A 12,816-nucleotide genomic window follows, 5' to 3' on the forward strand; every position below is an offset into this window, starting at 1 on the left:
AGATGCTTTTGTCCCTCCTCCACAGATTACTAAGAATTTAATATTAAATCACATTAAAAACTGGACCAAGAACTCTTAAAGGTTTAAATGGAAACTTTAAATCATGCAAATAAAAATTACATTAAGACAGCAGAAGAAGTAGAGATGGTGAAAAGACAATAAGGTTGACATAGGAAGGTCTGGAATTTTAGCCTAGCTCCCAAACTACAAAATCATCTTAAGTGCATTAGTTTTTCCTGCATGACAGTTTAGAGACTACCACTAAAACTCAGAAATTGTTCTCTTCCTCTTATATGGGACAAACATACAGGTGTTATGAAGTTGGCACTGTAAAAACATAAACAGGTTTTCAGAAGTGAAAAAGACCACAGAAATAATACCAGAATAATGAATGTCTTTAGGAGATACAGGATAAAGGGAAGGGACTTGGCTATTGCATCCCAGCTCTCCGCTGCTGAGCAGTTGGAGACAGAAAAAGACATCTTCTTATGGAACAGGGATACTGCAAAAAGCATGTAAGAGCATTACAGAGTGTAGCTGTCACTGACTTTCAATAAGGGAGGTTCTTCAAGTTTTGTAGGTCAAAGCTTCTACGTTGGTTTTTATTATTATTATCCCAAGTTTGAGAAGCATAGACATCTGAAATTAGGCTGATCTTCAGCTGTTTTGTTTCTTTCTGGATAAGTGCTTCATCTTCATGATTTCTTTAATTTGTCCAGTTAAGAAAACACCAAAAGAACCTGCAGTCCTATTTATTGCCTTCTACCTACACAAGTTTGGTGACCTTTACAAAGGTTTAAACACCACCAATGTAGAAAGTGTTATAAAGTTATCAAAAACTAAGAATTAACATACTGGAAAAAGACTACTTAGGACATACTGGAAAAAAGACGACTTAGGGAAAATAGGACATGAGTATGGACACAGAATGATGCTTTGTGGCATCTTTGAGACTTCTATGCCCTGGAGTTGAAAATGGAAAAGATTCATGTCAAAGCACCAGGGATCTCCAGCTCCTGTTTCCTTACCCTGGTAGCTCTCTGATCAAACTCATTCCCATTCCTAATTGCATATTCAAAATCTTCACTTGTGGCCTGTCCTCAGTCTGTTCTGAATATTACAGAATGGGTAGAGAAGCTGGGATACAACTACTTCAGCAGTTACAGACAGTTGGAAATTACCATTTACATCAATGCCCACAGGACACTTCTTCCACCACTGAGACAAGCAGTGAACAAGTATAAATGGAAATACTGTCTCCAAAACACTGAATCCTCACACCTGCCATACAGCTACTTGACTCTTGGGTTTTGATTTTTTTTTTTTGGAGGGATCTAGTATGTCTGTCCTGCAACCTTGACAAGCAAGCCTAATTTCACAACATTTCCCATCAAGCTTATGCCCTTATGAGCCCAGATTTGGCTGCAAGATATGCAAACAATGGAGGCAGAAAGAACAGTGAAGGAAGTTTATCAAATGGTGTATCTAAGAAATGTGTGTGCATTTTCTTTTTCACTAGGCCAGTCCTTCCTTGGTTTTAGCCTTTATAGAACTTTCTGCTATGGCTTGTGTTTTAAAATTATAATATCCCTGTAAAATTAGGGTGTAAGTGAAAAAAAGATAATTCTCCTACCTTTATGTGATTTTAGAATTATTTATTTCTGACCAGGAGTCTTTTTTTATTCTGCTTCAGCATTAGTTTTGTTTGTTGTTTTTGTTCCTAGGAGGAGAAAAATACTGCATCTTTAAATTAGGAGTAGCTGAATAATGAATCTTGGGCAGTGAAAAGGCTAATGTGCTGTGGAAGAGAAGGAGTTTAATCTAATTTAGTTGGAGGGTGTCTGTCTGTGGTGTTGTTTTCTGGACTGTGGGAATAGAGGAGGGAAGCTGCCCTAGTGAATGGTTCCTCCTGAGCCAGAATCAGTGGGGAGTCCCTTAGATGCCACTGATCCGAAGCCAGGCCATGAAAAGGGGATTAAAGAAATGTTCTGATTTGCAATTCACACTAATGCACCCCATCGAACCTTTGGTAATATTTCAAACCACATTTCAAGGGAAGTGCCCTTAAAATAGCCAGCTAAATTGTATTAGAGCAATACTATACAACCCACTCATCCATTTATGATTTGTTTTTGTTTTTAATTCTTTTAACTGCTGGAGGTGGTGGCTTTCTAAGGTAATTAAAACTTCTGTGCATTGTGAATATTCGCACTTGCCTGGGAATATTTCTCAGTGTGCCTGTCCTATTAGGCAGACATGTTTATTTAAATATTGGAGGAAAACTCCTACAAAGATTCTGTGGCCAGGAAAAAAAAAAATAGCTCATTTGGTTTAAAAAGTAAACATTTTTCTGCATGCCATTTAATTTTATGAATAGCTACTGGGAATTTAGCAATAAAGGCAGGCTTCTAAAATTGCTAAAATAGTTCTCCCTTTTTTTTAATGCACAATCTTGTCCTTCTATATTTGCTGTCTTCTGTGTGGCTAACACTGTTTTTAAAACATATGTTAGAATTTGTAACAAGGATGAAAGATGCATCAGATGCAAGCAATTTAAAACCGTCTGAATGAATACATACAAATAAAGATGAGGACAGGATTATTGAATGGGACTAACATTAAACTCATCTCTATCCTTAGTATAATAAACAGTTGGCCAAAAAATACTACCATCTGGAAAACAATTACAGCTACAGACTTTTGAAACATCAGGTTGTCAATATGAGCTTCTGTTCTGTCAAAACACACTACTGTTAATCATAAGTACTTTTAGACTCTTTTACTAACAATCTTTAATATATTAATTAACTCTTCAGCTCCCCAAGCCTAGAATTTCATTTCTCTTTACTGCTGGAGTGTCAGAACATTTTATCTCAAATGGATTATTTGGGGTTTCTTTAATCCCATTTCAGAAAACCTTGCCTCACACTGTAATTTCCATTGACTTGAACATGCACAGAATTGATGCAACTTTGATTTTCACCATTACCCATATCAAAGTATTTTATTACAGTCACCGCACTAGATTACACAGCATTAAACTTTGCCATCGCAGGCATGAGGGGTGGTGGTGTCTTTTTTTCTTGTCTTGTTTGTGGTTCGCTTTACCTACAAAATATTTAGTTATGGTTTGAATTATGACATGCCTTATTAAATATTCAGGGGTTTTCATCTTCTGCTTACAGGACAGAAGAAGAGCTGGACTTCAAGATACAGACGATTCCTCTGCACATTTTTGGGAGGTGGGGAGATGGATAGCTAGAGGGGGAAATGTATTTTTCCTGTGAGTTGGCACATTATTTGAAATCATGTTTAATTATAAAGTTTCATTAAAAATCTTTTGCTTAAAATTTTAGAAGCCTAATAAGATTTCCATTAATTTAAACATATCACTATTCCCACAACGGCCCAAATGCTTTCTTTTTCCTCTTTCATCCATGGTTAAATATGTAAATAAAATGTCTAAAGTCATTCTTCAAAGAAGACAAAAGAAAAAAGAGCTGAGGGAAAAGACAGCCATAAAATTCCTCCCAATTCTCCATAACATTTGCCAGAGGGGGGCCAACTACTAGCCAGGGCCTAGCAGCAGGGGTGCCTGGCTGCTCCATAGAATCACACATCTCAAATCCCACACACAGGAGAAAAAAAAATAAAATAAAATATCTTTTCAGCTAGAGCCATCAAAAGGCTCTTTTCATTTATTAGTTACAGAGGTATCTTCCAGTTGCTGATTTCTCAGCACTCTCATTTTTCTATAATAACGTTCTATTTGTTAGTTTCACTGACTCAAGCTCGTTGAATGGGAGATAACCCTCGATAGCTCTTTAAAAATATAGAAAGTAAAATAAATGATCTAAAGTGGGATGCATTGGCTAACATAGTGGCTAGAGAAACAAGGCTGATTTAAATTGGCACATAAAAGATCAATTAAGAGAGACTCAACTACAAAGGTTGGGGGTTCCCCTCGCCTTTTTCTCTCACTTTCATTTCTTTTTGCCTTTTAGGAGAAAAAGGTTGCTCTCAGTGCTATAGAAGAAAACAGGCCATGGTTTATTTCTTGTCTCTTTTTTTTTTTCTATATAACTGTAATGTGAATGTGCTTTGCAAAAATACTTGTTGGGAAAAAAAAAGGGGGGGGGGCAAAAAAAAAAAAGCTCCCAACAATCAAATTGTTTTGTTCAACTATTGAATATGTTCATCTGAGGCATTATTTAAATTCTGATTTTTATTATTATTATTATTATTATTTAAATTCTACTTTTTAAAGTAGAATTTACTTGTCCCTTGTAAAAGCTTTCCCCACACTTCCCTACTGCCCCCAACTGAGCTCTCTAGAAGGGGAATCAGGATGCATACAAATACTAAGAAAACAGGCTTAGATTAATGAAGAATGGAAATGCCCCAACACACACTCTCTCACACACATACAGACACACTAAAATAAATAAAGCGGGGTTTGCGCATAACACTGCCTCCTTTTGTAACATTCCCTAAGGAATCTTAAAGTTCCCAAGGAAAGGTCAGGTCCCTAAGACCAATACTCTGTAAGCTTAATCTCCTCGATCCACTGAAAAGCCACTACTGTTTTAAAACGTTTTTATGATGGCTTTTTACTTCTAGGCAAAACCTATCAAGATCTTCAGTTTTTTCAAAGACAAACATTAGTCCTGGTTTGTTGTCCTTGCTTGGATCCATTTCACCCTTATCACAATTGAGGAAGCCAACAGTTTCCTTTCTAGAGCCTGGTGGGGTATTAACTCTGACCCTGTGGGATTTGGTAGTTTCCAGGAGAATCCGTGTTCATTTCGATAAGAAACAAGCACTAATGGAGAGGAGCTCGGTTTGTGTGGGTGAGCACGAATAAAGAGAAGGAGATATTTTCATTCTTCATTAATAGGTTTGCTAAAACCAAGCTCAAGCGGGGGGAAGGGGGGTGAAGTAGAGCTAATCTTTTGACTTCTGATCACGGTGCTCCTCTTCAGTCTGTAGACCTGTGAATTGTAGCTTGGCTTGGGATTTAACTTCTTTCTTACTCTGATAGACCAATAGCAAAATAAATCTTGAAGCTTAACTTCCAAAGTAAGCACAACTCACTTCAGAGTGATCTCCATCTCCAAACTCTGCAAGTATCATTTCTATAGCGGATGAAGTAACTTTCCCAAGGGTATGGCTCTAGTCTTCTTAGGGCTTCTCATTTAAGGGAAGAGGGGGGAGGGGAAAAGAAGAAGAGGGGGGAAAAAAGCTATTTTTCGAGTAAAGTCATATGATTGAAACCGTAATCAGGTACTATTTCAGCGACCCAGCCTGTCCTGTTCATTTAGGTATTCGAGACAAAGCACGACATTTGAAAACAGCTGAGATTCCAGGCTGAAAGCAACCACATTTTATGACCCTGGCAGCGACGAGTTTACAGCACTCGCCATAAAATGCATCCTCCTCCCCACATCCTCCCTGCTTAAGTATTGCCTCCCCTCCTCCCCCTGCCCCCCCCCCCCCCCCCCCCCCCCAATAAAGGCAGGCAAAGAGGCACCACCTTCAGCCCTCTGATCAGGAGACACGAAGTCTGAGGCACTCGCTCTCCCTGGCTTCCTACCTGGTTGAGGGAGGGTAGGCTGACGCCTTCTAGAGAAAAGATCTTGTTAAACTTTCAAGGGAGGGCAACGGGAGGGAAAGGAGAAAGGAAGGAAAGACAAGAAGAGAGAAACAAATGGGGCTTTTTCTAATCTGTGCTGATCAAGGAAAACCTGTAGGGGTCCTTAAGGAGGTTTCAAGGCGTTCCGAGTGATTGGAAAGTAATCACCGTGTCGGCTTCACCTTTCTCATGCAAAGTGGATGTCGTATGCAGGGCGGATCCTGCACAGGTTTTGTTGGTTTGTTTTGGTTTTTATTATTATTTTATCCTTGGATTCAACCGCCCCCTAAAAACCCCAGCTGCTCCATCCAGCCCTTGGAGTTTCTGCTGAGACGGGGGGGAGCGGAGCAGGCACAGACCCCGCGCACACGAGCCAGCCCCGCTCTGCAGAGCGCAGAGCCGACCTATTGCAGACCCAGAGCAGAGGGCGGCGAGAAGGGGAGGGGGGCAGAGTTTTTTCCTACCCCCCTCTTCAATGGCTTAGATATTTCCTTCTCCTCCTCCTCCTTTATTCTGCACTCGGATAAACCAATCCCCACCTCTCGGCAAGAAAGTACGGAGCTGTGACCCGTTCTAGGGAGAGGAGAATCCCTAGAGAATCCCGCTGCACCAAAAAGCCGCCAGGGACGTGCAAGTTGAAGCGGTGATCGCCTGGATCTGCCCAGACCCAAAGTATCCCGGCACCGCTCTGCCTGTGCTCCGAGGAGGCAGCAGCGGGGAGGAGAAAGAGACGGAGGAGGAACGGTGGTGGAAAGACGGATCGCAAAAGTGGAAGCCCGGGGAAAAGAAAGTTGCCGGGCTCTCCGCAGTAAGTTGTGCGCATCTGCAGACTGGGGGTACTTTCTCTTTCCCCGTCCGTTTGCGGCGCTGCTCGCACGCCCACCCCGCGGCGTTCGCGGTGGGGCCAGTGCGGAGCGGCGCGGCCCGGGCTATGCTGAGCCCTGCACCGGCAGCTCCAGCTGCCCGGCTCCCTCCCCAGCATCGGGGGCGATGTTGGCCCTGGCAGGAGCCGTGCGGCCGCTGAAGTGACTCCCGCCGCTTCCCTCCCCGCACGGCCCCGGCGGGAGGCGGGCAGGGAGGGAGGGACGGGGGAGAGCCGCGCGCCGGCCGCACGCCTGGGGCTGCCCGCGCCGCTACGGCCGCCGCGATGGGGTCGACGGTGAGGAACTTGTTCAGGAGTGTGCTGGTGCTGTGCTGGCTGACTGGCTTCTGCAGCGGGATAAGCTCCATCGACGTTGACCGGCCCGGTGATGGGAGATGCCAACCGATAGAAATCCCCATGTGCAAGGATATAGGGTACAACATGACGAGGATGCCGAACCTGATGGGACATGAGAACCAAAGGGAAGCTGCCATTCAGCTGCACGAGTTTGCCCCCTTGGTGGAGTATGGGTGCCACAGCCATCTGAAATTTTTCCTTTGCTCCCTCTATGCTCCGATGTGCACAGAGCAGGTTTCTACACCGATCCCAGCCTGCAGGGTTATGTGTGAGCAGGCCAGGCTGAAGTGCTCTCCTATTATGGAGCAGTTCAATTTTAAATGGCCAGATTCCTTAGACTGCAGCAAACTGCCCAACAAGAACGACCCCAATTACCTGTGCATGGAAGCCCCCAACAATGGATCAGATGAGCCGCCCAGAGGATCCAGCATGCTGCCACCCATGTTTCGTCCACAGCGGCCCAGCAGTGGCCACGATCTGCAGCAGCATAAGGACAGCCTCAGCAGAACCTCCTGTGAAAATCCTGGCAAGTTCCACCATGTGGAAAAGAGTGCTTCCTGTGCACCGCTCTGCACTCCAGGGGTTGATGTTTACTGGAGCAAGGATGACAAACAGTTTGCTGTCATTTGGATTGCCATCTGGTCCATTCTGTGCTTCTTCTCCAGTGCGTTTACTGTACTCACATTTCTGATAGATCCCCAGCGTTTCAAATACCCCGAGAGGCCCATAATCTTCCTCTCAATGTGCTACTGTGTCTACTCGGTGGGGTACATTATTCGCCTCTTTTCAGGTGCTGAAAATATTGCCTGTGATAGGGACAGCGGCCAACTCTATGTCATCCAGGAAGGACTGGAGAGTACTGGCTGCACCATTGTATTCTTGGTTCTGTATTACTTTGGCATGGCAAGTTCCTTATGGTGGGTAATCTTGACTTTAACTTGGTTTCTAGCAGCTGGGAAAAAGTGGGGGCATGAAGCAATTGAAGCAAACAGTAGCTACTTCCATTTGGCAGCATGGGCTATTCCAGCTGTGAAGACCATAATGATCCTAGTTATGAGAAGGGTGGCTGGAGATGAGCTGACAGGGTTGTGCTATGTTGGAAGCATGGATGTGAATGCCTTGACCGGGTTTGTACTGGTTCCTTTGGCTTGTTACCTAATCATTGGCACTTCTTTTATTCTTTCTGGGTTTGTGGCCCTTTTCCATATCAGGCGGGTAATGAAAACAGGTGGAGAAAACACTGACAAGTTGGAGAAGCTTATGGTCAGGATCGGTGTCTTCTCAGTCTTGTATACAGTGCCTGCAACTTGTGTGATAGCTTGCTACTTTTATGAAAGACTTAATATGGATTATTGGAAAATAGTGGCAACTCAACAGAAATGCAAGATGAACAATCAGACAAAAAATTTAGACTGCATGATGAATAACTCTATTCCGGCAGTAGAAATTTTTATGGTCAAAATTTTTATGTTGTTAGTTGTGGGCATTACTAGTGGTATGTGGATCTGGACTTCCAAGACTCTTCAGTCCTGGCAAAACGTTTGTAGTCGAAGATTAAAGAAGAGAAGTAGGAGAAAACCTGCAAGCGTTATTACTAGCGGAATCTACAAAAAACCTCAACATCCACAGAAAACTCACCTTGCAAAATATGAGTCGACATTGCAACCACCCACTTGTGTGTGACCAGGTTTCAGGAAAGACTTTGTCTGACCTTACAGACTTTAAAATGTCCATAGTAGCATTCAGAAATTAGAATATAAATGGTGCTTTTTTTTTTTCTTTGTCAGAACAGTTTAATATCACTGACAACAACAACAACAACAAAGTATCATGCTGAATTCAGGACCTGGTGAAAAACTGAAGGTAAATGTACTTATGGAAAGGTTTTCAGTGAAAGAAACATTGTGAATTAAAACACTCCCTTCTGTTACTAATTTGTAGTTAGGTACTTCATCCAGTCCTCAGATTTATTTAAAACCCAAGCAAACAGACCCAAATACCTTATTTAACTTTTTATCATGTAGCTGAGCTGGGTTTCCTGCAGGTTTCTGAGTAACAAGGTATAGTCAAGTTCTATGGAGCAATGATTTGATTGTAAAAGTGCCCAAGTGAGCATTGTCTCTTTAGGAAAGTAAGGTCCCAAGGAGGCCTGTCCTCAGTCTCTGCTGTGACAGCCGCTGCGGGCTGGCTTGAAAATAAAAAGAGAGAAATCCCTTACAACTCATCTCAGTCTAGGGGGTTTGGAGTGCCTAAAAATAGCTTCAATCTATAATGCTCACCAATATTCTTTCACTAAAAGAGAAACTTCCTGCACCAGACACAAACTTTGTGAATAAGAATAATGTGCAATACATTTTTTTTTTCTTACCATGACATGAAAAGAGAAACAAGTATTTTGCTGTACATAAAGACAACAAAAGAAATCTCTTAACAAAAGAACTAAGAGGTCTAGTCCTCAGAAACCCTTTAGTGTTACATTTTGTGGCTTTTTAATGGAAATCAAGCCAATGTTATACACGTTTGGACTGATTTGTGCAAAAAAAAAAGAGGAGGGGGGGAGGAGGGGGGATGGTGGTGGTGTCAATTCAAAGAGACCCAAAGGGCTTATTGACTCTTTCTATTGTTAAACAAATTCTCACTATGAATAGATCAAGAAGCACTAGATTCTGCAAAGGGAAGCTTTGTATAGAGCGATGCTCTTTACTGTGCTGGGGGTGCACAGTTTTTGTGCTGTATATATTTGTAATATACGATTATTTTTCATGCTCCACTATTTTATTAAAAATAAAATATGTTCTTTAGTTTGATAATTTTGTGTGTTCTAAACTTCCTCTGATGTGCTTTGTGGTTAATAAACTCGTTTTCTCAACTATTTGCTAAAAAGCACGCTTTGAATATAGTAGTTGCTGTTATGCTTGCCTCCAACTATAAGCAGACAGGACAGCAGTTTACTCCAAAAAAAAAAATAATTGCAAGTTGGAATGAAATAAATGTGTTGAAGTTGGATCTTTCTGTGATCTCCTGCAACTGAGAAAACTGAATGGGAAGAAACTTTAGTGATGTAAAAAAGCTGCAGTGATGTAGAGGAGTACCGTGTTTACAAAGCACTGAGATTACAACAATGATCCTTGGTTAACACCCCTTTAAAATTTGCATAGGGTACGTTCAGCATGTTAAAGATCGCTGGTGCGCTTCAGCACGGTTTGAATACAATTCAGTCTCTACTCTTCAAGGACTTACTTTTTTCTCCTCCGTCACTACTGAAAGTACCAATGTTTGGGGAAAAGGCTGTGGGAAGATGGGGAGAGAGACGAGGAGAAATGTAAGCACAGAACTTGAACACTAGTTTAAGAAAGCTATCTGCTAAAGTTGAATTTTAAATGCATCTTCAAAAAGTTTGTAGTGGAGCATGATTATGTATGAACCTGAAGTTTTCCAGACACTTAACTAACAGGCTGTATGATTACCTGGTGAGATAGTAATGTATCCTTGCTTTCTCACACAGGCTGTTCCAGAAAACCCCTTATCAGGTATCTCATCATAGAAAGAGGAGAGGTCTTAATGGATTTTGGTAGAGTGAGGATCCATGTGACAGTTATCATGTGGCTGGCAACTTTATCATAAAAGCATCTTTCTTAGAGGCCTAGTTTTTCATTTTATCTCTGCAGTGTGACACAAATGTTTGTCTTGCAGTCTTTTTAAACGTTTTCAGTGACTAGGAACGTGAATGACAAAAAAGATGTGGGGCGTTATTAATAATATTTATGTCTAAAATGCCATATGCAAAGCAGCTTTCAATACAAAATTTGGCTTGTGGAGGAAGAGGAAGTCTGTTTTTCCTCCTTTGTGTCTATGGGCCACTGTTTGATACCCTGCTTTTAGATACCCTGGGAGTTAATTCTGTCAGAGCACACCCTGCTGGAGCCAAAGTAGGGCGCTGCACTAAACAAACCCGCTTCTGAAACTGCTGAATTAATGCTTTTGCGTCCACATACATTCTAGTTAAGATCAATGATATTAGATACTAAGAAATGCAAAGTTTTAAAGTAACCTGTGCATTGCAAATTGCCACAGGGATCCTTCAGATACGTGTGGTGTTCTGATGGGTGTCGCCTTGCCAGCAGCGTATCTGCTTCACACAAATTCCATCTCTGACGTAAAAGTTTGTGCTGGTTTTACTAGTGACAGATTTGTTTAGAGAATGGTTTCAGGCTGCGCCCTAAAATACATTAGTCACTGAAATAAACATCTCAGTATTTTTTTAGGCTACAGAAAATTATTTGCTTTCAATGTTGGTCACGTATTTTTACAGCCAGCTACTATGTTTCTGGAAGAGACAAAAAAATGAAGAAAGATGTTCAGCAGTGGCTGAATTCCTGCTGCCATTCTGAGTTTAATCAGTTGTCAGCTTAGACCCTTCATTGTCTCACCAGGGCAGCACTGCAAGTTCCTATATGAAAATGCCAGATATGAATGCTTGGCTAGATACACCATGTTACAAATAGATTCTTGATAAACCATAAGCTGGGTGTTTAGATTTTGTTTCAGCTTTGCAATTACTCAGGATTTATTTTTATTTATTTTACTGACAAGCAAATTAGATTCCTCAAGTGTATCATGATATATACACCAGGACTAATGTACTGCAAATGCAGCAGAGTATAATGCTTGAGATGTCTTTAAGGACATCTTAAGAATTAATTAATTCAGAAATTGTACTTCTTAGTGCCCCATAACTCCTAACAGTTTAATATAGAGCTTGCTATTGAAGGAACTGGAGGTTTACAACTGTTAAGGGAAAGTGATATACTTATCTTCTTCTCATTTCAGTGATTTAACATAGCATTATGAATAATTTAACAGATTATTTTCGTCTTAGAAGGCTGCATGTTAGTTAAATAATAATTCTAGTAATAAGCAAAAAAAAAAGTCTAAGGAAATAGCACAAAAATATTAAACATCTTTAATTTTTTTCCCAGTAATGTTATATTTTAGTTAAACCATGCTTGTATGTTTATTTGTTGAATTTTATAGATTTTTTTTCTCTATGGACTCTCAGGACCCATGGGGTATTTGCTTATCAGCAGACTGAGAAACAAATTTCTGTGTGGATATAGTAAAAATTCAGTCACTCCATAGCAAACTTTTTGAGGAAGGAATACAAGTCCAGAATGTCCTGGAAAGATATTTTATCACAGTCCAGTGGCATATATATATATATATATATATATGTATATCTCCTTCTGTACTGTGTACATACTCTAAATAGAGAATCAGATGTTTGGCACAGTGCTCTGTTCTCTCCCACCAGATGTAGATTACTGGTGAGGGTAGAAATTGCCTCAAACTGTGCAGGTTATGATGTCACAGCATTCAGGTAGAGATTCATAGGTAGGGACAGGTAGAAGAAAGTTCCTTTTTTGGCAGGAGTGGCTTGGTAGAATACTTCTGTTCTTTAAAGAGATATTAATGAGATAAGAGTCTGAAATCAGCAGGGAAAATGGGTTTCAGGAAGAAAGAATCAAAATACTATTTACAATAATATGAGTCTTGTTTCTCAATGAAGTGCTCGTGCTTCTTAGAAATAAAATTAAGCTCAGTAGTTTCAAGCTTTAGCTTTAGGTGTGATGTATTAGGACGCTTGAACTGTGCAGTGCAAAGACCATGGTTGAAAGGATGTAAGGAGCTCAGTCAAAGAATGTTCAGATCTCTTATCAGATTTTTCCTGAAGTAGCATTTCATATGTATGTTATTATGAAGCCATTACTCACATATGGCTGTCATCCCATGGCTTCAAACTATATGAAAAGCCCAGTAACAACAATGTCTGTAACATACACCCTTCTTATTCTAACACTTAAAATCCATGGCTTCAAGGGGATAGTTCTGTAATGATGGGATATTATGTGCTCAGGTGGTCTTTTGATGACAGGTGGTCTCCAACAACAGATGGCCTCAAAGGAGG

General features: G+C 41.0%; 1 protein-coding gene across 1 annotated transcript; it reads left to right on the forward strand.

Annotated features, from left to right (window-relative positions):
• Positions 1–6,779: 6,779 nt before the first annotated feature.
• Positions 6,780–8,591, forward strand: FZD10 (frizzled class receptor 10). The gene has a single exon (XM_009911028.2). The coding sequence runs from the start codon at positions 6,780–6,782 to the stop codon at positions 8,532–8,534; it is 1,755 nt and encodes a 584-aa protein (XP_009909330.2). The 3' UTR covers positions 8,535–8,591.
• The last annotated feature ends 4,225 nt before the right edge of the window (positions 8,592–12,816 follow it).

The sequence above is a fragment of the Dryobates pubescens genome, chromosome 25, assembly GCF_014839835.1.
Source record: "Dryobates pubescens isolate bDryPub1 chromosome 25, bDryPub1.pri, whole genome shotgun sequence".
NCBI classification, from domain to species: domain Eukaryota; kingdom Metazoa; phylum Chordata; class Aves; order Piciformes; family Picidae; genus Dryobates; species Dryobates pubescens.